The sequence below is a fragment of the Seriola lalandi genome, unplaced genomic scaffold (assembly GCF_002814215.2).
Source record: "Seriola lalandi dorsalis isolate HSWRI2012SDOR001 ecotype SW California unplaced genomic scaffold, Sedor1 jcf7180002054556, whole genome shotgun sequence".
Classification (NCBI taxonomy): Eukaryota; Metazoa; Chordata; class Actinopteri; order Carangiformes; family Carangidae; genus Seriola; species Seriola lalandi.
The window spans coordinates 1,374,156-1,400,516 of NW_019525109.1; the positions used below are offsets into that span (position 1 = coordinate 1,374,156).

The window sequence follows — 26,361 nt, forward strand, 5'->3', positions numbered from 1 at the left end:
GGGGAAACTCGATGAGGAAATTCTGAACTTAAGTAAGTGAAACTTTGAAAGATATCCACTTGATTTGTCTCACTCAGACTGTGAAGCCTCATATTACTTCAGACAAACTTCAGAATATATTAGACTGTGGATTTTGCCCCCCCCCCCCATCTTTCGCACTGGCAGAGCAATAGGAAGGACAGTCACACGGGTGAAAGCAGTAAATCCTCAGCAGCCAGGTGGCGACATCCAGTAAAGCTGAAAGAGTTTTGTCCGACCTTCCACGTCTGTCAGTGACAGTGTGCACGTCGCTGCTCTGACATGATCCAAAAAAAGTTAAAAAAAAAAAAAAAAATGCATGAGGCAGAGTGATGACTGAGAGGGGCGTTGGTTCACACACAGGAGACGTGGTTCTAGGGTCAGTGTGTGTGTGTGTGTGTGTGTGTGTGTGTGTGTGTGTGTGTATGGGATCCATTTTCTCTCGTCCTAAATAAGCTTTCTAAATAGATTCAGTCAGGAGGTAATCTGACCAGACCTGAGCAGAAAATGGAGAGCAGTGACTCGGACACAGAGAGCAGTGTGCTGCGAGGGGAGAGGCGTCCCATGAGGCCATTATGAAACACACACAAATACAAAGCAGCCACACACACACCCAATATAAACTCAGTAACACCATACTGTACACACCAAAGCTCCGGCATCATCGTCTCTGACTGATTCATAAGAGATTTTTTATACTGAGGCTCACAACTGTCTCAAGGCTTTAACCTTTACATTTTCATAACTGTCACCTCGTCCGAGCTGAATCAAGGGATCAGTTGTGCGGCTTACATAGGGAATACGGTACATGTCATGTCTGGACGTGGGATCAGGTACAAATATGACCACGCCTCCCGTCACACACACACCGCTCTCCTTTAGCACACAGCCCTCTCTGTTTCCCTGCCGACGCCGCAGACCTGCCCGCCTGCACACCAACAGATCCTCTTTCACTGCAACTCCCCCAATTATCACACTGGGCTCCTTTTTCCGAAGACCTTCAGCCCACTTTCAAAAAACGCATGTCTCTCCTTGTGGCGCCTCAGATACGAGAAGTAAACGAGGCCTGTGTCTGGAGGAAGTTCAGTATGTAGCACTGCGCACAGAGAGGCGGCGGCTCAACACATTTTTCTGCACTTTTTAAACAGGTTGTGCAGATGTTTTTATGATGTTTACATCAGACAATACAGAGCATCACTTCCTCCTCCTCCTCTCCTCCTCCTCCTCCTCTTCTGACATCACAACCAAAGTGTGGCAACCGTCCATTTTGTCCTCCGTGTACACGGCTCCAACGAGTTAGGCAACACCTAACTGCCAATACTGCTGCCAAGCCCGGGCCGCGGTGACAAAGGGATCTGGAAAGGAGAGCTGCCAGTTGTGAAGAGTTCAAACTAACAAGTAGAACAAGAACAACACAGAACGCGAGAGGCAGAACAGATCCATCGTTTCATCTCAAATGAAGACAGTTTAGTTTTAGTTTAGTGTTTTCACCTGTGAGGTTCGGTGACTGGGTAAAAAAGGGTTGTAAGAACGTGCACTCCTGACTGTCTGTAATTAAAAGCCAGTGTCTGGTTTTCACAGTGAGGAAGTGAGAGTGAACCTCCCACTCTCTCTGAGTAACTCATAAATCAGTCTTGTTCTGCCGCTCCTGCTGTACACTGCGTTCACACCGTGCCAGCAAATGAGACAAGCCCACTTGAATTCACTATCATTTGGGTGGCTCCAACATTTACTCGTTTCACTTCCTTAAACCACTCTGAGGAGTGAGGACCAGGCCGGGTGACTGAACGAGGAAAATATTACAACTGTTATTGAAACCATTATTGGGAAATTATTTGCAAAAACATTCTTTTAAGATTAGCTAAACATATTCTTTGACTAAATTTGAAACAATCCACGTTGCATGCATGTTCGTAGCCACTCGGGTGTAACATAGCACTGATATCATTTCATCTAATAAAAAAGTGATATGGCAAGTAGTTTTCTATCCAGCAGAGATGGAACAACAGTAGCATTTGTTTGGAGTCTTGTTTCTGGTAACTTAATAAATGTAAGTCCAATATAATTCCACCAACTCCTGAGGGAAATATCTGTTTGTTAATCTGTTAAATGCTCCACGATGTTCATCAGCTAGTTGCTAACTTTATCCAGGTGGTGTGCAGTCTCAGAGCTCTTTCTCTGCAGATTTGGGTAATAATTCTCTGTGGGTTCCTCACAATGAGAAATGCACATTGTCATTTGGTCCATTGTTGAAACAAAATTTTAATTATTGCAGATTTAATATGATTGGATACAAATCTAAATTACTTTGGATAATTAATGAAAACAGACAGAATGGAAACTGCACGTGCTGATACTTACCTCTTCACTAAGCTTAACAGCACTGTACATAGGAGTGATGTGAAGCCCTTATGTCACGGCATCAAGCTGTAAGGACCAAAATAAATCATCTTTGCTGCAAACCTGTGAAGACGTCTTACAAAAAGGTCTCACGGCAGAGACGTGGTTCAGCATTCGATTTTCCCTTTTAAAGTATTTCACAGCTGTGGATATTAGAGTTATTGAACAATGTCTTTCTAGTCCCCCATCATACCGCGACCCCATTCTCCAAGGCCTTAGAGTCGGTTCCCGGAGACTTCCTTTACCTCTATCTGCTGCACGGTGAGGTCCAGGAAGGTGTTCTCGTTGCGGACGCTGATCAGGCTCTTGGGGCCCTTGCACCCCATGCTGGTGCCCAGGCCTCCGTTCAGCTTCACCACCACCAGTTTGTTCAGGCTGTCAGCCACGTTGTCCGGCAGACCGCGAGCTTCGATCTTGTCGTAGGGCTGGATCTGGAGCAGAGGAAGAGGAAGAGGAAGAGGAGGAGGGAGAGAATTTAGATTTTATTGCTTTCTGCAAACAAACTAGTAATATTAACTTTTTTTAATTTCATTTTTCCTTATGCAGAGTGGGGACTGTAACAGCTTTGAGTGTGGGCTGATTAATTTCCAGCTGAGCAACATAATGGGCTGAATTGATGTGGAAATGCGAAAATGTCACAAAATGTTAATTTGTTCTGCGGCAAAGTGCTTTTTTGAAACAAGACGGGAACTGCTACATGCATGAAATACAAAAGACGCATTACAAAGAACAAATTTTGTGGCATGTTTTTGTGTGAATGGTGCAGATAATAGTAATTACAACGGCTTAATGCATCGTCTTCAGCGCCTCTGTTGGCAAGGCAGCAAAAATCATTGCAGTATGGTGTGTGTGTGTGTGTGTGTGTGTGAAGCAACATTACTGGGTCAATACTGCAGCTCTCATATCAGCGTATTCATACATCATGTATTGACTTCTTTCATTCTCTCCCACAGAGCAGAGAGAAGTGACGGGACGAGAGGAGAAATTCACAGGAATGTCATTTTCAATTTAAAGGTGATTTCCAAGGCTGCTTTCCCCGCTGTTGTTGTGTTTGGCTTCAAGTTTCATCCCACCTTGAATGAATTTCATTCTTTCACAGGGAATTTTTTAAAAAGCAAGTCAAAAAAAAAAAAAGAAAAAGAAAAAGAAAACTGCGAGCGATGTGCAGAAACATCCAGGGACACTAAATTCTAACCAGATGTTACAACAGCTTTTTGTTGTTAAGACGGGAGCGAGTGGGTCAGTGATAAAATCTACCTCTGTGTGGGTTTGCCTACAAATTTCCAAAACAAATGTGTGTGTGTGTGTGTGTGTGTATGTGTGTGTGTGTGTGAGAGAGAGAGAATATCAAAAGGCCAGGAGTCACTGTGTGTGTTGTTTCCTGCTAAAACACAGAGTTACCAATTAGCGACAGGAGACACACAGCAGAGCTTCTGGTGGAAACAGGCATCCTCTCTTCTAGTGTTTGCCCCTGCCCCTCCCCCCCGGGCTCCTCACCCCCTCACCTCACCCCACCCCACATGTAGGATGAGGTTACAAACACAACAGTCAACCTGGACACAGCTGTCGCTCACTCTCTGTCCTACACAGATGCAGGAAGTGGTCGAGAGGAGGACAATACACGTTTGATGGTCAACGGCTGGGTGATAACTGTCTTGCATGAAAACAATGCAGGTACAGGATGTAGCATGCGCTGCTGATGTACATAACAGTGTTGACTGATACAAATCCCTGCAGGTACCGGAAAATATAAAAGATGGCACGAAATTCGGGGGGAAGCGAGAGGCTGTTTGTGTGTTGAGTGAAATTTTTTCAGCTGGAATCCCCATCCTACCCCTGTACCCCCGGACGGAAACAGCTTCCACTCCCAGATGTTCATTTCCCTCCCTGGACAATACAGATGGGGACTACGTTTTTTTCTTTCCCTCCTGTGCACGTGTGTGTTCAAGCGGTCTGCAGAAAACACCTCTTTTCCCTCTACTCCTGTATTTTCTTTCATTCTAACTCAGTTCCTTTGCAGACGGCTGTTTTCATTATTCACCTTGAATGACAATGTGCTGTGCGAGCTGCAGGATTGAGCACCTGAGAGAAATCCACAGGACATTTTTATCTACAGCAGTGATGGATTATGGTTTAGGATTGACTCAGATACACGCCAGCAGGATTTGTGATGTTACACAACAAAAATATGGTGTGCAAAACATGTTAATCATGCATCAGTGGCTGAAGGAAGATGTCTCCATGGCTGAAGTAAAACAAGGGTTATTACTGAAGTGCAGTAGAAGCGCATCGTTGATCTATCTGGGAGAACTGCATAACAAGATGTCTAGGTCATCATTATAAAGTTAGTCCACATGTTTCCGTCCTCCCCCTCATTTAGATCATCTTTTTTAAGACTACAAACCCCACAGCTGTGGTCTCGGTCTACAGGTTTTCACAATGTGAGAAACACCAAACTCTTTCCTCAAAGCCGCAGTGTCACAACAACGCAGGAAATTGTCTCTACCTCATCTCACCTCTAATAACCCCACACACACACACACACACACACACGCACACGCACACGCACACACACACACACACACATACACACACAAAATGACCTTTTAAATCTCTCGGTGCTGCATGCCGTTAACTCTCCCTGCAGGATTGTGTCTGACATTCCACATTTTTTTTTATTTTTTATCACAGTCTGCAAATGATACAGTTTCCAATCCTCCACCCAAGGACAGGAGAGGTGCAGTCACTCTTCACTGTGCAAACTGTCTGTTTCTGCATCAAACCTGGTGGAGGGGTGGGGCACGGGCCAGGGGAGAACCCATTCAATTTGGTTGCTGATCCGGTTAAAGAGGCAGATCCAGGAAAAGTGATAGTTCGGGTTATTTGACGCGGGGTTGTGTGAGGTACTTATCTATGGTCGGTGCATTACCTGCAGTAGATTCAGATCAGTGCGGTTTAGAGAGGCGGCCGGGAGCACCGGCACAGAAGCTGAGAGCTGTGCTGCTGTGGACTGGGTCAGCAAAAAAAAAAAAATGTAGTTCCAAAGGAAAGGGCTGATTGACGGCAAGATAAAGTGGTGAAAATATTAAAAATATATACACACACTGATCACAGATAAGTACGTCACACAACCCTGCGTCAAATAACCCGAACTATAACTTCAACATTGCGAGATGTGGCATTTTTGCCTCGGCGGGGGTATGCACTCCGCTGAGTGCCATTCTAGTTTGGTCAGCAATCTAGTTCACCTTTAAAAACAGCTGTGTAGCTTTTTTAAAAAAGGTAAGACTTCTGATCTTGTGTTAAAGTCTTGAACCATTTCCAGCCGACACATTGAACTGGAGTTTATGGTTAAACACCAGGCAGAGCGATGACGTCTGTGTTTGTAGACTCTGCTGTGTTACCTGCTCCACTGTGCCATGACAGTAGTGTGTAAATCTTTAGTGGAGCTCCACCTTCAGCAGTGTGAACAGTATTTTGGCTGGACATGCACTTCCAGCTGTATGGAGACGTCAAAGGTTATTACAGGAATGAAAATAAGTTCTAAATGTAACTTACAGATCAGGTAAGACCAGTGAGGTCGAGTCAGTTACACCCAAATCTACTGTACTATCATGTTACTGTGCTGGTTTCTGTGTAATCTGGTGGAAGATCAACATAGCTGTTATTGTCAGCTGTTCTTGTGAAACCACCGGCCCAATGGGACATGTTGCTATGTGAGTTAAATACTATGAAAATATTATCTACGTCACAAGGTAAAAAAATTGAAGTTACTGTAGGAATACTTCACAGGGATGTTGGAAATGACACACGAACTAAACGATATGTCCTGACTCCTTACAGGGATGTTATAGGACTGTTAATGTAAACAGATTAACAAAAGCCAACAAGTTTTTAATGGCTCACTTTTGTTCTTGTTCTTGCTGTCACTCTTCATGTAGTGATAAAATCACATCACCTGCCAATTTAATGACAACAGGCGACATGACAGACAGAGTGACAGAGTACGTCACAGTGTCCTGTGCCAACAGTTGTCAGGTGTGGGTGCGGGATAACTTGGAAGTAACGGGTTCAAACAGAGCAGAGTAGTAACTAAACAAACAATAGTCTATAATCTTTAGGGTTATTTGAACAGTGACAGGTTGTAGTTAGTGTGGCTCTGTTCACGTGGGTGAATAGTGAGGGAGTATAAAGTTTTGTTTGCCAACGATGTTAAATGTAAACCAGGACTTTAATGACCGAGCGGTGGGATGTGTGATTCATGGTGTGTGACACTAAACTAAATATCTTCAGTTGTTGTCACCTTGGAGCTCTGGGAGAATATGATGCATGTTTTTCACTATCAGCTGATATTTTCTGGACTAAACCAAATCCAGGAAGTAGAATCAGTATCTATCTCATATTATCTTAATATGTTGAATTACAGTTAAAACCGGAGGATCAGAGCTGCAGTAAAAACAAGAGCTTCAGTCCCTACACTGTCCATGTGATGTGGATGAATCTCAGATTAATAGAGTAGACATCTGAGGACCTCGAGTCATCAGCACGCACGTCGTTGATCAGAGACAGAGTATATTACCTGGTGCCCATCACCTTCCTCTGCCTGTGTCTACTTCCCCCGCTTCTTTCATTTCGCCCGTCTGCGTGACTTGAAGAATGCCTGATGCCTTTAGATGCCAAACATACGCCAATCAATTACTGCTGCAGCGGGTCAGCCTGTCATCTCCTCTAGTCGCAGCAGTTAGTGGGCAATCTGTGTCGAAACTGTCTTTACAGACCAAAAAAAGCAACTGAATAATTCATTTGGTTTGGGGAGATTTTGAATTCCAGTCTTTGGCAGTGGTTGCTAAGAAAGTTTAGTTTAACCCTTTCCTTCACCCTCACTCACTGGGATGGGACACTACCAAATGATGCCTGTTTACCCTCTTCCCCTTAATCACACACTCTCTTTCTCACCCTGTTTCCTCCATCTCATTACTGCGTGTAACTGTCATTTTACATTTCACTTAATGTTCCCTGTTTCAGTGCTCGTTTCACCACTTCCCTCTCCCCAGCTCTCTTCTCTCTTCCTCCGTCTCTCTTTATGTAACTCTCAATTTCACTGTAAAGCCTCCTGTTTTCACACTTCATTCATCTTTTACTGCCTCTCTGTCCATCTTTAATCTTCTCACTCTCTCTCTGTTATTCTTTCTCTCTCTCTCTCTCCTTCTTTCCAGCTTTTGAGTTTGTAAATGAGGCAGCTCGGAATCGCAGTTTGATGCAGTTACTCTTCTGTTGCTACAGACTGAAGAGAGAAAGACAGATAGCGCTGTGTGTGTGTGTGTGTGTGTGTGTGTGTGTGTGTGTGTGTGTGTGTGGTTAAAGAGTCCAGTGCCAGACGAGAAACTGAGGACTTTCTGTCAATGTTCAGTGAGACAGAATCAAACATGTCAAAAATGCCAGCGAGCAGCGTGTCTGACTTGAAACCAGCTCAACCTGTTTTTTCTTTGGAAAGAAGATTTGGACCACAGGTCGTATTTCCCAGGAGCAAATGGGGCAACATCCTATTGGCCAATAAATCTTGGTTATTAGTAGAGCAGATCATTTTGAGTTTGCTTCCTTGAGTACAGTAAAAAAATAAAATAAATAAAAAATCCTCACTTTACTGAAAAATAATTCCTGTTTAAAGTCCTTGAATTCTGTTTATTAATAATAATTTTATGCATCATGTTTATACTTTTCACAGCTACTTATATTGAATGCAACAAGTCAAATAAATAAAATAAATGCCTTGGTCAGCGGGAGAACCACTGCATTTACATGGTATTAACTCAGTACAGCTGTGACGGCCAGATTTATCTTTAGATCTATTTTACATCACTAAACACATCATGTTTTTATCATTCTTTATGTAAATTTTACAGATCACTCTGATGTTTTTTGCTTCTGAGATGATGCTTTGATCCAGTGGCATTCCCCATTTGGTTCTGAGATAAATCACTAGTGTCACCCAATGATTAAAGGGATGAGAAAAACAAAATTGCATAAAGTTGGGATTAATTTCTATGAGTTTTCTCTCTACTTTTTTTGTGTGTGTTATTTCTTGGGAAATACTGGATATTTCAGCCTTCCAAACATCTAACACACTAATGACTCAAATTCACATGAAGGTCACAGGTCAGAAAGAGAGTGAAAATCTGATGGTGTACCGGGAACACCAGGAAGACTTCAGTGTAATTCAGTAAGAGTCTTCATAGCTTCGTCATCACCGTCCGTATTATGCTGAACAGGGTTTTTGGTCTGAACTTCATCAAACACAATAATTTGGTAATAATAATCAGGACCAGCAACTTTACATGATCGCTTTCCACAAATTTCCACAGTCACATCGGGCCAAACACAGAAACGGTATTATGACTGTGATGGTGGAAACACTGACGGACATGGAGGTGACCAGATAGTGACTTATTTCGCCTGAGCTGCCTTCATGCCCTTCTTGTTGTGCTTCTTGGTAAAGCGCATGTTCCTCAAGAACTTAGGGTCCACCCCCTCTTCAGTGACTCAGATCTGGGCCTCTTGATGCCATTCCTGTGGGCTTTCCAGGACTGGTTGTGGGTTGTGTAGTTCTTAAGAGACTCGGCCATTTCGACGCTGGTTTAATCTGCCGCACGAACAGACAACAACTGGAAAAGCGTTCTGATAAACACCTTGCATTGTATACTAGTCTATTTTCAGTGTCTTTGCAATGTGACTATGTTCAAGTAGAAAACACAGTATGGATTCAGAGGCTCTCCTGAACGTTGAAGGAAAAAACTGAGAAAACAGAGCATGTGCTTTCAGACACACTGCGGTTTTCACGTGTAACTTCTGTCATGTGACGGTTAATGATAGAGCAGGAATAGTCACATGAAAACTGTTTGATGTTAGTGAAGGACACAAGTTTCATGCATTAATCCACAGGACGCTGGTGAAGAACCTGATTCAAAGTAAAATCATACTGTACCTCCCAGTTAACCGACACCAGCCTGATAAACAGCAACACGAAACCAAGTTATCAGTTGATCTTTATTCGAAATGCATCCTCATTTCCTGGTTATGAACATTCATATATCAATGTTTCAATCTTTTCACCACTACAATGCAAAGAGGACTGCAGAGGCTGAACAAGCTGACGACTAATTCTAGGAATTCAAATGTCCCGTCGGGCTATTATTGGTTACTGATGTTTCTACACATCCGCTCACAGATAATCTGCATGTTTTAGTATCATGATTAACTAGAAAATGCCAATGTCAAACAACATACACCACACCAGATCTGCCCCAAAAAGTAACGGGTTCTTCTCCGGTTCATGCCCCATCCCTCTATCTAGTTTGGTGAAAATCGGTTCAGTACTTTTTGCACAATCCTGTTGACAAATAAACAGACACTGGTGAAAACATAGCAACCTTGGCAGCACTAATGTGTGCTAAATTACTGCTGAAATCCTGACTTTTACTCATTATTTCTTTACTGGAACATGCACTTCCTGTATGTTTTGCCTCAGCGTGTTTGTGGTAAACCTATCCTACCTCTTAACAGCAACGTTTTCAATGCTGTTGACATACTTTCTACCATCCCAACAAAATAAGAACGCATGAGACAAGGAACGAAGACTGGTTTACTTCACTGTGAATTAAAAATGAGCAGATACAGTGTGATTTTTTTTTACTTTGTATAGATGGGACCATTACTCCCCAAGTGAGTAATATGGCACTTAATCATGACCATTTCCCTTTTCTTCCTTGTTTAGCTAAGTTCAACACAAAGTCACAACAGAAGAGAGAAAGAGAAAAAAAAAACGTTCTCAGAATTTGAAATTCAGCCTGCAAACCAGACTCGTGTACTTCTGCTGCTCCATTTACTTACTGGCTAGCTCTTCTCCTGACGGCTCAACATTTTGACTGAACCAAACACTGCGCTCAGACTTCAAGGATCCTCCCACGAGATCAGACCGAATCAGATAAGTTTGCTCCTCTCAATCTTGCTACTTTGAAGCTCGCACAAAACATGGAAGCCCGGCGTTCAGGAAATCGAAGCAGAGCGCAGTGAAAGCGTCCCTTGTGACCGCAAACTAAGGAAGTCCTACAAAATGTGCTTCTTCAGTGAAACAGAACAAGGAAATCCTGCACAATCAACTCAAAGAGACGCTGATGACTCGGCACTTTAACTTTCTAAGTGACTGACCAGCAGCACCATCAAAAGGAAACTCACGTGGGTTGTGTAGTTTACTGCCAGGAGGATAGTGAATAGTCTCTGCACAGTCCACAGAGGTCTGCTACTACAAGGAATGACTGCTGGAACATTTCAGAGGGAAACTTTTCAGTGTAGGAAAAATATATGACACTATCTGATCTCTGAATTACGATGATACACCATGACCTTACTTTATCAATACATACACTCAAATAATAAATAAAATGTTATTCAAGCCATCTTCCATTTAATTCTACTTTATACTGCTCCACTACATTTTGTACTTTTTACTCCATTGCATTTATTTTATAGTTATGTTTTATTTTCAAATAAGGATTTTACATACATTCATATGATCATTATATAAAAACATGATTGTATAATTTGATAGATCTGGTCTGTACTAAGCTGTCACACATCTCAATGAGTAAGATAATAAAAGCTTTGAACTCTTTTGTACAAGTTAATGAAGCGTGGAAATGTTATTATTTATTTATCAAATTAACCAGATTTCGATGGAATGAAACTGTTTAACTCAATCGATTTATAGTGGATCAATAAAACAGATGAATGATTTGAAGTTTTGTTTGTCTTAGTTAAAAAAAAAAAACTTATAAACAATGGCCAAATAAGTGACAGGCCATAATGAGAAAAAATGGCTGTCATTAGGAAAGTAAATAACCATCATTAAATTCTTACAAATCATCACTTGAATCACTTGTTCATGTAATACTTTTAGAAAAAGGTCACTTACAGTACAATAAGAGAATTACAGTCTATTTTTACACTGACCAGTAACAAACAACTTCCTTCTACGTGGATGTGAACCAACCGTTTCTGGGCTTCTATTAGTCACATTTTTAATTATGTACAGATATTTATGACTTTCCAGTTTGTACAATGGACTGTATGCGTCAAATCATGTTTGCCTGTAACGACTGGTGTCCAGGATAGTTTGAGTCATATGTTTATTGCTTTGGGTGCAACAAGGTGTGAGATGGGTTGGTATTTAAGGCTCAGCAAAATCCACGATGGAAAGGAAATGAAGAGCAGTGATATAAAACATGCCTGAAAACACTTTGATGAGCATCAGTTCATTTTTCAAACTGTTCAGACTGTTTCGCCTCGTCTTGTTTGGTGCCTCTGATGCCTCAGTTTCAAGCTGTGGGCTGTCTGCTTACAGACAGCTCATCATGATGAGTGACAGGTGCTGAGATGGGGGTTTGATCGTCTGAAACTGGGAGTAAAAACACACAGGAAAGCTTCATGTGGTTGCTTTCACTTTGAAATTTAACCTGCTTGGTGCACCACACCCGTAGCCACCAAAGACGAGAGAAGAAGTCTCGTAATTGTGAATTTTTTTATTAAAAACATATTCAAAAGGTCACCTGTGATCTGCGCACTAGTGAGGCAACTATATAAATAAAATGCAGCCTCCACATTCGTGACTACTTAATATCATGCACTTTATTTTGTATGAGCTTCTTGATCCAAACACTGAAGAGGAGGTCATGGTTCAAATCTATAAAGTTTAGAAACTTCAATTATTGATCCTTTGGAGAATGCCTCCCCTGACAGAGATGTGACGCAATCCACAAGAAAGAAGACATCTCACTCTGTTGGATTTGTTGGAATAAAGAAATCCTCAGTTCACTGGTGGTTGTACAGTGAGGTTACAGGGTGGAGGAGTACTGACAGCAGCGCGCAGAGAGCACACGAACCGACAACAACCAGGTTTAATTATTGGCAAAATTAACATTAATTAGTGGCAGCTAATCTGACCTACCACTGGCACTGTTTGTTGTTTCAACCACCAAAAGCGACGCTGAGCTCAGCACCGGCTAAAAATGAGAAGCTGCAGCTGAATATTTCTTCACATTGCTTTGCTAATGATCATTAGTGAAACTGTGTATTTTTTTCCAGCCTCAGAGTCTGAACTCAGAGTCACTCACTGCTGCGCCCAAATAATATTCAACATTCACACATGCTGATTTCCGCTGGATTATACACTTTGTCTTAAAGAACAGGAGCTGCAACACGAGCAGGACGAGGTGGACGAAACACAACAGAGACACAGTAATGACATCATTTTAGTCGATACCGATCCATTAATACATAACCAGATTGGCCCTGATCCTTATCTTTAAGATCAGCTCAGGACATCTCTACTGCTCGTCTTACAATCTCTGAGAATGAGGATAAAGTGATTGTTCGTTGCTGCCATGGTGAAATTCCAGAGTTCAAATCTGCCTCATAGTTTAAGCGCATTGTTTTGACATCTGATAAGCCTTCAGGCTCAAGGCTTAATTACTGTTTCTCATACTGGACTTCCCCTGATGTGTTTTACACCTGTAGCAACACATCTCCACTAACACAGTCCACTGGTTAGATATCATTGCTGTTTTATATGGGATGTTAATTCATTCCTGTTGTATTTATGATTGCTTCCTGGTTTAGTTTTCTTCTTACAAGCCAATCTAACAGACAGTGTGTGTGTGTGTGTGTGTGTGTGTGTGTGTGTGTGTGTTTGGCGTAATCATATGCAAAACTCACACACTGGAATATTTTGTTCCTTGTAAGATGCAGAAACATTGAGAGCTATGTGCGAACAAGGACAAGGTCTTACTTGAGATATAAGTGATGTAAATCCAGTTTTCACTTTCTCTCCCACCATAAACATGTGATGTTCTCATTCTCTCAGATGCAGACAAGCAAAAACACTTACAGAGTCCTCTGGAGGTCTTTGTATCTTGATCCACTCCACTGACGGCCCCTTCACCTGCAGAAATCTGTGGAAAAGATTCTTGAAGCCCTCGAAGTCTTTCTTGGACACCTGAAAAACACAAGGATTTTACAATATTTTACTGAGGGAAGCTGAATAAACTGCCAGAAAAGACACTGATACAGTCTTTGAAACCATTTTACTTTTCTCGTCTAAAAATTAGGTTAAATTAATAAGATCTTTGCTGATTCTCACCATAGTTTTCAATCACAAAGTCAATAAAAATTGTATTTATTTTTTCTTATTTTATATTTCTCACATTGCACTTTCACTACTCCTCAGTTTCTTATAATGGAGCTGGTAATCGAGCAGCTGAAACTTCTATTGCTGCTCTCGAAGGTGAAGATAAAACAGACAGCTGGAGCCTCGAATGTAAAATGTGGGTTTGATCATCTACAATTAGAAAGTCAACTGGTGAAATGGGTGTGTTTACCAAGCGAGAAATTACACAATAAAAAGACGTATGACTGATGGATGAAATATGTGAAGCTGCTGAACAAGCTTCACCACACATGAGGGGAGATATTTGATTCTAAGCATGAGTATTACAGAGTATTACATGTTTGTGTAATGCTGATTTCTTTCTGCAGCCACTGGACTGTGCACTGTAGATGCAAAATCAAAATGCTTTAAAACTTAACAATTAAAAACCAGATTGTGATGCCCCTGGTTCTGCACACACACATTGTGCATTGTGATACATGTGTACAATACCAGTTGCAGATAAAACAGCATCAGGATGTGTTGCAGCACCTGGAGCGGTTTTATTTGTTTTGGGATGAGATGATTTCATAAACCACTTTGGTGATTTATTCATAAAATTCCTCTCCATAATTTAGTGATTTGCAATTCTTCTTTTGTGTTGCTTTTTCTCTGGGTTTGCATGGTTTTTATTTTTAATACACTTGTAAAAAAAGAAATTTCAGACAAAAAGATTAAGATAAAAACAAAAAAATAACTCAAAATGCATTTAAGCTCTTAAAAATCTATTCCAGGAGGGTAAGGCAAATATAACCATGTTGGTGGCCTGTCACTGGTAACGAGACCTGCCCAGTTTAACCAATGTGTAACTAAGACTCTGTCTCTGCAGTTCTGTATATGCACAATGCTTTTTCGCTTGCGTAACTGTTGGTGCTTAAATACAAAAGCTTTTTCTGTGAGCCCACTTGAGTGAAAGTGTGTGTGAAGTAACGGGCGCGCTTGTGTGTGTGACTGGCTGTCCCTCCTGACCTTTTTCTCTCCGTGTATCCTTCCATCTTTTGCGATTGCGCCTGGTTAATGTCTGAAAGAGGCAATTGCCAAACCTTGCGTACGTGTGTGTGTGTGTGTGTGTGTGTGTGTGTGTGTGTGTGTGTATCTGTGTGTCAAGCCAGTTTTACTGACAACTTGGTTTCAAGGTTTACGATTGTATTACAGCAAAGAAAACAGAAGGAATGATGGTGAGTCTCGCTTTCTTGCAGCTGTTTAGGACACAGTTTGGCGTTTACCCTGAGGTTGTGATGAATCAGCTGCTGTGGGCTGAGAAGTACCAACTCCCACCACCAGAATTCCTTTTAGGCAAACAGGACGAAGCTACAGGGGCTCAGTTGGGCTGCGTCTCTCTAATGACGCAATATATTATGATTCAGGCTGACAAAATGGGTGAATGTTTGCTTTAAAACCTTGCCTACTGCAATTTTATGACATTATGTCTGTGTGACTTTATGTTTGTGTGTGTGTGTGTGTGTGTGTGTGTGTGTGTAAGCATGTAGGTGGAACCCTCATTGGCACTGTGCTACAGTATGTGTCACTTTTGTGTTTTCCCAGTGTTGTGCGAGACCCCACCACCCTCTAAATCACTACCAGATGGTCGGAGAGGCAAAGAGAGAGAGAGAGAGAGAGAGAGTGAGTCAGTGCTGGTGTACCTCTCTCTCGGCCCCTGTGGTGGTGTCCAGCAGTTTCTCCAGCTCAGCGTGCATGGAGCTCTCCAGCTGCTGCCGCATCATTTCCTGGAACTGAGCCATCCCTCCGTTGGGCACTCCTTTACTCAGACCTGGACAGAGAAGACAGGGGAAGATGAGGTGAAAAGGTTTCTTCACAGTTGCAATATAATTTTTATCGAGTCAAACCGTCTCTTTAGGCTCGTCAATGAACAAAACAATATTTCCAGTTTGTCAAGTTTATTTTTCACTCAGAGCATATCGTAGTCATGATTCTTTAATAATCTAATTTAGCCATCCTTATCTCTGTAATGATTGTTTATGTTGTGTATTTCTGATAATAGTTATCAGTTTTCTTTTTAAATCTCAACCATCAATATCAATATTGACTTTGAAAATCTATTGTTAAGACACATCCAGCATGGCTTGTAAACTCCCTGACTGACTACAGGTACAGGAAGGGATGTAATCACACCTGTGAACGAAGCACCTCTGAGCCTAATTATTTCAATTGCTTTATTTAACTAGCACAAGTAGCTTCGGCTTGAAATGACAGTAAATGTGATTATTGTCATTGTCATTAGGAGCCCCTGTTCTATTCACAAGACCTAAAAGCAGTGGCTGGAGAATTCAACCAGCAAACTGTGCCCAAAAATCAGATGTTACTGGCACATTTTAGTTGCCCAGGAGGCCTGAAATACTGTAGTAAGTTGTAAGTTAAAGGCAGGCTGGCTGCAAGCCTGAGGTGGTGAAATAAAACCAGTGAATGACCTGGAGAACTTTGACCAGGACTCCACCTGGCTGCCTTTCAGAAAGCTATGAACAACACTTTTCAAACCAGCTGTGGATTGATTTTAGTCAGATTTTTTAAAATTCAGTTTGAGAGGTGGTGTGCTCATGCCCAGATGGGAGGCTCGATCATTTAAAAAAAATTAGAGTTTACAACCAACCGACCAATCTCAAATGCATTCAAGAGATACCATCTGTCACAGGCAAAGGATAGTGGTCATGTGGTGACACAAAACACAATGTAAAAGAAAACTTTAATGTGCATTTAAGAGCTCTTGAGCCTCAGATAGCAGGACTTTCACATGAAGGCATCAACTCAAGTATTTTAAGCGTTGACAGAAATAAGACTGAGCATGGTAATCACATGTGAGGGATCATTTAGTATAAGGGGCAAATTATAAGTCTCCACAAGCTGATTTCAATTCTGAACTGATATGAATAAAAAACCAGTACCTGCATCAAAATAGAGTTGAGAAATGCCTGGAATGCAGAAAAAACATTAGAAAAGGTGTTTGGCTCTAAGGAATGATGATTTTGGTAAATGAAGATCTATGAAAACACGGATTCTGTTCAGGGTTATAACTAAAATACCTTCCACATCATCACGTACCTTCCACATAAAGTGCCATGTTTCAGCTGCCAAAGAGCGACCGGTTCAGCAATACATACGGTTAAATAACAAGATGAATCCAAAACAGAGCACACGGCACTGTTTCAAGTTAAAAATCCCCCCGAGAGCAGAACCGAAGTGTCATTGAACATACATCCCGTAAATGAATAGAAAAGTTTCTTAGAGGTATCCTAAAAGCCAGTCACAGATCATTCATTCAGAGGTGTGCAACCCTTTAAGTCCATTCACCACTGACGCTGAGGAAAAGGCATCCTGTCAACCTCAAAAAAAAAAAAAAAAAGAAGAAGAAGAAGGAAAACAAGGAAACATTCATCCGATCACATTTATCTCTGGCCAGCAGCCAAGTATAGTCTCTCAACATGAAGCTGGACCTGATCTAAGAGGATCTTTTATTCCTTGCGGTGGCCGCCTCTCGTTTTCCAGCCCCAGTACTGTAAACCACGTCACAAATCCTGGCTCTGACACCCAACCTCTGGCCGTGTTTCTCTTGTCCCTCGCCCCCTGCCTACATTTTTATTACCTTATTATTAAAGCGTCTTTTTCTTTTTTTTCCTTTTTTTTTTTTACACCAGAGTCCACCTACTTGTACTGCCAACAAACCTCCAGTCAATTATTAACCGGAGAGAGGCACACTAGTGACTCCATCCGCACAACCTGCGTGCCTGACGGGGAACTTGAGAGGCTAGAGGATGCGGAAATGAATCAATGATGGATGGTGGACGGAGGGTCGGTATGTACTCAAGAAAAATACATATTAACGCTGGATACAGTGTTTACAGTCTTGACAAGTCAGGTCCGTGAACGCTACACTACGAGTAAAAACGACCGCTTACGATTTATGTCTAAAAGAAAAACCGTTGAGCTACAATAGCTAACGTGAAGAGACGACCACCAACGCGAGTCGCTCGGGAAAACGGGCAAATCAAAACGTTTCTCAGATTTAAAGCCATTTTTCTTACTGTGTGACTGTAGGATGCTGGTGGAAAAAAAAAAGTCGATGGGGTCGGCCTGGTCCTGCGGGTCTGAAGGACCACAGCAATCCCGCAGACAAGAAGACAGACAGCAGGGGTACACTAAGATCGATGTTTTGTTTTGTTTTTTTCTTTAACAGGTTTTCATCTTAAAACTTCGGGCTTCTGTTTCCCGTCGACATCGCTGAGTAAAAAAAAATCACAAAAAGACAAAAAGAAAACTTAAAAAACGAAATGTCAGTAGTTTGAAGATTCCGAGCAGGGGCGAATGGGAATGTCGCAGGGGGACGGCAGCCAATCAAAACGTTGTTTTTCTGTGACGCATTTTTGAACGACCAATAGATTTCTGCAACGTGCGATATGTTTTCTGACAATTCCGGGTGAAAGAATGCTCGAAATTTTGGAAATAAAATACCAGAAGTACACATACATCCGCCCTTATCCCGTATAACATCTTTAAGTAAAAGCTTTTAAAGTACATCAATATATCATTATGAGTAGCATCAAACTGTCTGAGCAGCAGTGAACATCTCACCAGGTACAACAGATTCACCCCGGGCAGTGAAGGAGGAAGTATCCAGATTAAAGTAAAAGTGCTACCACCGTGCTGTCAAAATACTCCATTACAAGTAAAAATGTCAAACAGTTCCCCGTGACATTGTTATATTATTATAATTTATGCATTAATGTGAAAAAACATTTTACTGCCGAATTTGCTGCACTGTTTTATACAAGGCTGCATGATTAAGGCTTCATTATGGATTAATCTGTTGACTTGTCTTGATCAATCGATTGATTGCTTGGTTTGTAAAACTTCAGAAAATAGTGAGAAATGAAAAAGTGACACCTTCAAAAGTCAAAACCTCACAATTAGAAAGGAAAAGCAGCAAATCCTGACTTTTGAGAAACATGACATTTTTAATTGATGTTTTGATTTTCTGTTGGAACCAATTAATCGATTATTCATTACAGTGCTACTTTTATATACTATTGGGTAATTTAATCGGTAACGAGCTCCTCTTCTGTATGTAACAGATTGTAGTAAAGTTTTATTTTTATTGGAAAAGTGACTTGTAACAATAGCTATTAGATAATAGTAGTACAACAAAAAGTGCAACATTTCCATCCGAACTGTAATGGAGAAGAAGTAAAAAGTATAAAATGAGTACAAGTACCTCAAATGTGTACTGAACTACAGTACTTGAGTGTATGTACCTCCAACAGTGATCCCATTATTGTCAGACTGGAGAATCCTTTTGGTAGAGTAGCCCACTATTATAGTCTGTATCAACAATGACACATTGTGAAGTAATTAGAGAAGTTACATAATTGTTTCTCATCCTGCTGGTAAGTAAAACAATGAGGAAACACTGCCCCTGCCTGGTGAAACTGTGACAGTGCACTGTACCTCAGTGTTTCAAATAGCAGGCGTCAACTTGGACTATTTTTTATCTCTGCAGGAAATGGAAGTATTACTGTACTTCTCATCACTGTGCAGTCCGATGTCACAAGCATCAACTGAAAAACTTGACATACCTGAAGACAAACTGTGGTCTACAGTATACTGGTACTGGAAGACAACCGATTGTCATATTTTTCACCCCCATCCCTTCCACTCTGCAAATATCGGTCCTAACATTTAGAAAAGCTGGAAGTTTGTTGATCACCTCATCCATCCCTTCTTATCTAATGCACGTTTGTAAGGGACTGGAGCCTTTCTCTGAACATTCAGAGAGAAGCAACGTAAACTTAAGACAGGCTGTCAGTCTTGTGTATTGTATTGATTGTATTTGGAGCTGCAGTGCAGAGACCAAGACAAATTCCCCCACGGGAACAATGAGATTCCATAACATTCACACCTACGTGCAAGACATCAACTCAAGACATGGCGACAACATAGTTGGAAACAAATTTAACACCGTAAACAAAAAAACAACAACAACACAACTATATTGTTTAATTTTTTATTATTTCAGCTTAAAAGTTATCCATTCCAGTGTTTGAGGACTTAGTGCATCACTGACTATATGTAACAACCATCCATTCACTTACCCCCAGAGAAAAATTATTGGAAAATAGCTGGTAACAGATCTGGTGGACCTCCAGTATATACTGTATACTTAAGGTAGAGTTATACTTGTGCGTCACAATGTACAGCAACCTTGTCAAGGGGTCTCTGGTGTTTACTGAACAGGAGAATATAATGCCATGTAGTCATTCATAGCCAAAGCAAACCTGCTTACGTTCTTTTCACTTTGCAATAGACAGTGGCAATAAGAATGAGTAGGTTTGTAACAGAAAGAGCTTTGCTACATCACAGAATATGTACGGTGATTCAGTCATTTTAAGATTACTGAGCTTTAATAACTCACTTAATGTCGTCTTCACTATCGACACCCTGCCAGCTCCAGCAGGTTTGGAAACTTGTGAAAGAAAACACAAGAAACCCAAGCTCGCCAATCACTGTGTCTAGCTGCTGTACATTTTTAAAGAGGGTGCACGTTAGTGTAAGTGGCTGTGTGCATAGGCTCTATGTTTTTACTGCACAGCCTCCCAACACACAAGTATAAATCCAACTTTACACTCATAAACACTGACTCACTCTCTCTCTCACACACACAGTAATGCAGGGGTTTGTGGAGTGCTTTATTACAGGCGTGCTTCTGGAGTTTTGGGGCTGTCTAAGTGCTGGTAGGGAGGACCTGCAGGGTTTAGTCATACACCCAGGAAAGACACAGCTGTGTCCCTCTCTTCTATCAGCTCCGCTGCTGTGGCGTCCATCTTCAATCGGGAAAAATCATTGATGGCCAGGCCATCCACAATCTTCCAGGACTTGTCCTGAGGGAACAGCATACTTTCTTAGTAACTGAGTTTTGTATTTTGGGACACATGCCAATAAACAATCCTCTACACTTACTTTTCCTAGTTCAACCAAAGGAAAAACTTGGAGAGTAATTTAATCTTTTTTTTGCTGAACTCCAGTAGTTTAACTTCTCACCTGGCTGCAGTGTACAGGTGTACTGACATCACTGTTTGGTGCAACAAAGCACTTTCTGACCACACCCAGCAATTACTCAATGATACTGAGCGTGATCAAACTTTTAACCAGAGAATGCAGATTTTAGCCTGGTCTTAATTTACAGGGATGGAAGTATGTCTTTTCCACAGTTGTTCATTATTTCACATTTTGAAGACAAAAAAAAAAACAAACAAACATGACAATCAAATCAGGAAACACCTAACTAATATCTGTCTACGCCAAGAAATCAATTAGCTGTATTAAAAACACGAGGTTAGATCAGTCTCACCTTGATCTGGACAGGGAATGAGTAGATGAGGTCGTCTGGGACTCCATAGGAGTTGCCAGAGGAGTAAACACCCATAGAGATGAACTCGCCCTGAAACAAAGCAGAGAATGGTTAAGCCTGCAGTCTGGAAATATAATGCTGCTTATTCCAGATACAGTGAAATACAAAATTCAGAACCATAATGGGAAATCAAAATAATATAATAACAACCTGTAAAAAAAATAATGTTGCATATTAGATACTGTCTCTCACCTTATTTTTCATTTCCACTTTACCACATCACAAAAAATGAGGGAGGGAGGGTTTTACAAGTACAGCCTGCTCTTTGACTGTAACAGCCACTCCTTGTAACGCCTGATTGCAGCAGCGGACAGACATTCCCTTTCCAGAAATACAATATAAATAAACATGGTGTTTACCTCGGAGGTGCCTGACCAGATGTCTCTCATGTGGTCACAGATGGCCTTGGCTGCAGACATTGCACTGGACAGCTTCCTGGCCTTGATGACTGCAGCGCCTCTCAGTTGCACCGTCTGCAACACAAAAATGTGGATCACTGAATGAAAATGCAGGGGAGTTATTGAGCTGCGCAGCTACTTTGAGTTTTATTTATCAAGGTTTTGAGAAAATGCTGAAATGTTTGCAATCATTATCTCTGGAATTTTGTTGGATCATCAAAAAAATAACATTTGAAGAACTGAATGGCAATCTGTATTTGTGAAACAATGTATTATTGTCATTTTTCAGTCCTATGACCATGAAAAATACAAAAATACAATTTAACTGCTTATCATTGATAAACACTTCTTTGTGACCAATATTTGAGTCAAGGTTTACTGTAATCAGCAATGTCAGGAATTTATTATCAAACATACTTCCTACGTTTGATTGGTTGATTTTACAAAACCCATCACAAATTTTCCATAAAATGCTACTCATATTTTTCTGTATCTGCCATTTTCTTTTACGCTAGCACCCTGGAGATCTAATTTCAGAAGTATCATGCATTTTTGAGCAGCTGACAGAGGAGTTTTATATAAATGCTAAATGTTCCTTATAGTCCAATAAATTAGAATAAGTTAACATCAGCTCACAGCAATGAAATCTCCTTTGAGCCAGGCATCATCCTTGACTGCATCGAAGCAGGCGAGCTCACTACCAGACATGTTGACCATGCAGTGGTGCACGTCTGGGTACTGGGTGGACGAGTGGTTTCCCCAAATGATCACATTCTTCACATGGGTGGCCGGGACGCCACAGCGCATTGCCACCTACAGGACAGAAAGCAAAATCAGATCAGAAGAAACAAACGACTGACAACATCTGACAACGGCTGAATTGAACTGGAAGAAGGAGTGAACCTGAGAGCGAGCCCTGTTGTGGTCCAGACGGGTGAGGCAGGAGAAGTTCTCTTTGGGGATGGAGGGAGCAGACTTGGCTGCAATCAGACAGTTGGTGTTGGCAGGGTTTCCCACAACCAGCACCTAAAACACAAACATACAACAAAATGCAACCTGAGTGACTCATCTGATCCCTCTGCTTCCTTGGATCAAATTAGCTCCACTTAAAAGCATTTTCTGCTCTAGATTTTACATCATATTCTTAACAGAATGGAGCAAAGAAGCAAACTTGTATGATACTTAATAATACAGAAGGACAAAAAACGATGGATAAGCATGAGAAAGTATGTGTACTCCTGTGCTGTATGTTGCCAATATGAGATAAGAGTAGAAACATGTTTATAATCTAGGTCCTGTTTCATTACCTTGACTGTCTTCTTGGCATACTTCTCCAGGGCGGTTCCCTGGCTCTTGAAGATGGCCACGTTGGCTTTGAGCAGGTCTTTCCTCTCCATGCCCTCCTTCCTGGGCATGGAGCCCACCAAGATGGCAGCGTCCAGGTCCTTGAAGGCCACCTCCTCCTTGTCGGTGGGGACAATGTCTGTGGAAGGAGAAAATTAAGTAATTACTTGTGGTTGAATGTGTTTGTATTCTGTATATTGTTCCTTTAAATTTACATCTAAAAATGGTGCTCTACCACATCTCAAAAGGTCTGGGATTCATAGGTCAATATTAACACTTTGCCAAAAAGAAATTTTATAAATTTTACTAACTCTCTCCTAAACTGACAGGGTCATTTCACCTACAAATAAAGTATAAATAAAATGACAAATACAAATTTAACATGGATAATGACATTCTACATTTTCCGAGCCATCAAATGCATTTTGGGCATATTCCCATTTGACTGGAACCAAGTAGGTAGTGTATGTTCATATTGTGACCGGTAAATCAGATTAGTGCTCCCTCTTGGCCAGGTCTCCACTGTTACACAGAAACATGTTGGAATTCCTGATAAAAGCTGAAGTGAAAAATAAAATTGTTCATACACTTTTTAAAATCAACAAACACCAAAATACACAGCTCAAGTCGTTTCTGTCCAAGTAGCATATCTGCAATTTATCACTATGACAATATCCATCTGAAATAGTTTGAAACCAAACTTATTGAAAAGTCTGTACACCCTTTTCAAAATCATATGCATACGATTTTGAGAAATGCGATTCGGAGGTATCCCGTGTGCGACCAGTATTGTGCTGTACGGCTGGGCCCATCTCAGTGACTGAAGCGTTGTCTTTGCAGTACAGTTAGTTAATACAGGGGCCTCTCACATCCCCGGTCCAAACAAAGCAAAGGACAGCACCATTTCAAAGGAAAAATTCCAGGTCACAATGGAGACGACACATAATGGCGCCTCACAACTGATGTCATGACGGCGGTTACAGTGATGACACCAGAAAACCACGCGGAAACCAGCAACCATTTTTATCAAGTGTTGCAGAGAAGGAAGTCTCAACTGTCACAAAATTCTTACAATGATGCATATTTGGTCCTTGGAGTTAAAATAAATTTTCCTTGGTTCAGAAATGTGATCAAATGTTCCACCTGTCAGGATTCAGGAAAACTGCACAGCTGTTAGTAGCCCCAGCGGGTGGTGAATAATATTCTGGGTAGTGTAGAAATATATAAGGTTGAATGTTGATTTAAAATAACAAGTTTCTTCAATGGGATTGATTGATTTAAAAAAATCTGCCCAATTGCAATCTATTCCTACGAACTATGATTAGATATTTTATTATTTCCTTGCCAACAAATATTGCTGTGAGTGTGTAATCCTTAATGTTGTGGTCAAATGTGCCAGATATGCAAGGATGCTCTGCCAAAGTTGGAGATTTTAAGTTACTGTAGAAAACAAGGTTTGGACACATTTAATAGGGAAAAGTGAACAAATAAATCAAGTAAAGCTTACTAGATAAAAGGCACAGTTTGTGTAGAAACGATACATAGGGCTGATTTTGAGGTGTTCGATGAATTCTAGGTGTGTGTTTGCTCGGTAGCAATGAGCAGAGTTTAAAACTGTTGGGCAACCATGGGGCCAACCATGCAGAAATTGCAGGCATTCATAAATGTAAAGAACTTTAAATAAAAACAGTTCACTACATCTTTAGCCCAGCATCTCCTTGTAACTACTGTTGCTCTAAAGGCACACTACAATGAAGCCTTTATTCTATTGCTAGCATGTATATAGCACATGGTTAGGGCAGAGGCCAGAGCCCAGGTTAACAGCATCATGCACACGTGTGCTATCTTTAAGATGGACAAGGCTATAAACTGGCAAAAGGCATAACTTCTAGAAAGCACCTGTTTTAAAGAAAGAGTACATCCCTGATTCATAGGAAATAACATATTTTCAATCTAAAATAAGTCAGTTTAACTCCAGAAAGCTTCTCCAAAAGCAAACCATAAAGTAAAATCCATAGTTTACGTGTTTCAGGGGAACTATGATATTTGATGCCAGTGTATCAATGAGAAAGAAAGTAAGTATAAGAAAATATATTGTGTTATTTTCTTGTATCAATTATCTCTCCCACCCTTAAATGGTTACCTCTCAGAAGTGGGAGGGCACAGTCCTGCAGCTCCATGACAACACCTTCCAGGACTGGCAACATGGGTGTGATGTCCAAAAGGAGCAAGGTGATTGGCTGGTAGAGGGAGGAGGGAAAGAAGTAGGCAGTGCAATGAATGGTATGAGATGAATGAAACATGCTGAACTGAATTCAAATCATAATTTCCATGCATAGTGACATGTCAGTGGGGGACTTAGTGAGACAGAGTGTGAAGGCCTAAGCCATATGGCTCACGGACTATGGCGCGTGCCAAGTGGATCAAGTGGTTTTAAAGTTGGCCTAAGACTCTTGGCACGAGATCCATTTCATTGACTTCAAGGACACTCCTGACTTGTCCCAGGACGCACGGATGAGCAAGTGCAATCTGATCAGTTCCCACAGGGACAACATCTGTTTAGTGTCACCCCCCCACATATGACCTGGAAAACTCACAGCTGTTTACTGGGGGGGTGTCAGTATCCTACAGAGTTCTTGTGACATTGCCTAATGAGATAAGGTAATTCTGTGTGTTACGTGAGCAAGACAAAGCCCTGCCTTACCTGATCTTTGCCAAAAACATCTCCCTTGGCAATGCTGAACAAGAGGGAATAGGCGATCTGCCCAGCAGCGCCGGTCACCAAAACTCTAATAGGCTCAGACTGCAAGACACAAGGCAAAGAACAATGCTGTTAGTACTAATACCATTGATTTCAGAGGCAGGACAGGTATGAAAGTGATAGTGTAATTGTTCTACACAAGTGGTGCTGGCCGTCTATTAATGTCTGCAGGATTTACTAAAGCAGGGGGTCACTTCAAAAATAGACCGTGCCTTCTATACAGGAGTATTACATAACACAACCAGGGTATACTTGGCTTATCAAGTTCATCGCCATCTTTATCACTCACTCACCAGCATTCATTCAATCCCCAAAACTACCAAGATAGCTCATAAGGAAATTTAAAAAAGCTTCATATGAATATGAGCTGAGGACGGACTGATTTTTTTTAAATAAACATATCAGTGGGGTTGGTTACGTCATACGGCGAGCCAGACTATGAGTGTTGTTAAAATCTATTTTCTAACTTTGACGAACTTTGCAAACGTTCCTGAACTGCTTAATGAATCAAACAGAATAACCACAGTTTCATTTGTTATTTTAAAAAGAATGATATACAAGTCGCCAGTTCTACTCACCATGTTCACACGGTAGCCTGAACTGCTCTCTCACACACCACTCGCTCAACTCGGAGGTAGTCAGTCACTCCTATTCAAGTCCTCACTTGATTGCGACACTTCTAACTGTCATGCGGCAGACTGGGGAACTAGGGAGTTGTAGTTTTTGATAGTTTATGCAGCCTTTATCGAAAAGAACAAACTAATCT

The 26,361-nt window shown here is 41.2% G+C and overlaps 2 protein-coding genes and 1 long non-coding RNA gene across 5 annotated transcripts in view; 1 reads left to right on the forward strand and 2 right to left on the reverse strand.

The window, feature by feature from the left end:
- Positions 1–17,995, reverse strand: part of ugp2b (UDP-glucose pyrophosphorylase 2b) — a 29,138-nt gene extending 11,143 nt beyond the window's left edge. Inside the window, exons 1-5 of one of the 3 annotated variants that reach the window (XM_023415752.2) lie at positions 16,733–17,246; positions 16,576–16,602; positions 15,319–15,446; positions 13,358–13,465; positions 2,664–2,849 (exon numbers count right to left, since the gene is read on the reverse strand). In XM_023415752.2, the coding sequence (XP_023271520.1) occupies positions 2,664–2,849; positions 13,358–13,465; positions 15,319–15,446; positions 16,576–16,602; positions 16,733–16,751 (468 nt within the window). In that variant the 5' untranslated portion in view covers positions 16,752–17,246. Of the gene's footprint in view, positions 1–2,663; positions 2,850–13,357; positions 13,466–15,318; positions 15,447–16,575; positions 16,603–16,732; positions 17,247–17,712 lie in introns of those variants that run through there. The other 2 variants (XM_023415754.2, XM_023415753.2) reach the window with 2 other exon arrangements.
- LOC147818595 (uncharacterized) lies at positions 17,239–20,412 on the forward strand. Its single transcript, XR_015437831.1, has 2 exons — positions 17,239–17,483; positions 19,185–20,412. It is a non-coding gene; the product is annotated as an uncharacterized LOC147818595 (long non-coding RNA).
- Positions 19,675–26,252, reverse strand: mdh1ab (malate dehydrogenase 1Ab, NAD (soluble)). Its single transcript, XM_023415756.1, has 9 exons — positions 26,174–26,252; positions 25,539–25,637; positions 24,978–25,074; positions 22,798–22,973; positions 22,394–22,516; positions 22,127–22,303; positions 21,452–21,565; positions 21,033–21,122; positions 19,675–20,562 (listed from the first exon to the last, which is right to left on the reverse strand). The coding sequence occupies exons 1-9, from the start codon at positions 26,174–26,176 to the stop codon at positions 20,440–20,442; spliced, it is 1,002 nt and encodes a 333-aa protein (XP_023271524.1). The 5' UTR covers positions 26,177–26,252; the 3' UTR covers positions 19,675–20,439.
- Positions 26,253–26,361: the final 109 nt, after the last annotated feature.

Bases quoted from the DNA above. Each gene is read 5' to 3' on its own strand.
- mdh1ab (XM_023415756.1), bottom strand. The intron at 22,517-22,797 runs GTAATGAAACAG...TTTGTGTTTTAG, and splicing joins ATGCCAAGAAGACAGTCAAG to GTGCTGGTTGTGGGAAACCC. The intron at 20,563-21,032 runs GTGAGACTGATC...CTGTTCCCTCAG, and splicing joins CATTCCCTGTCCAGATCAAG to GACAAGTCCTGGAAGATTGT.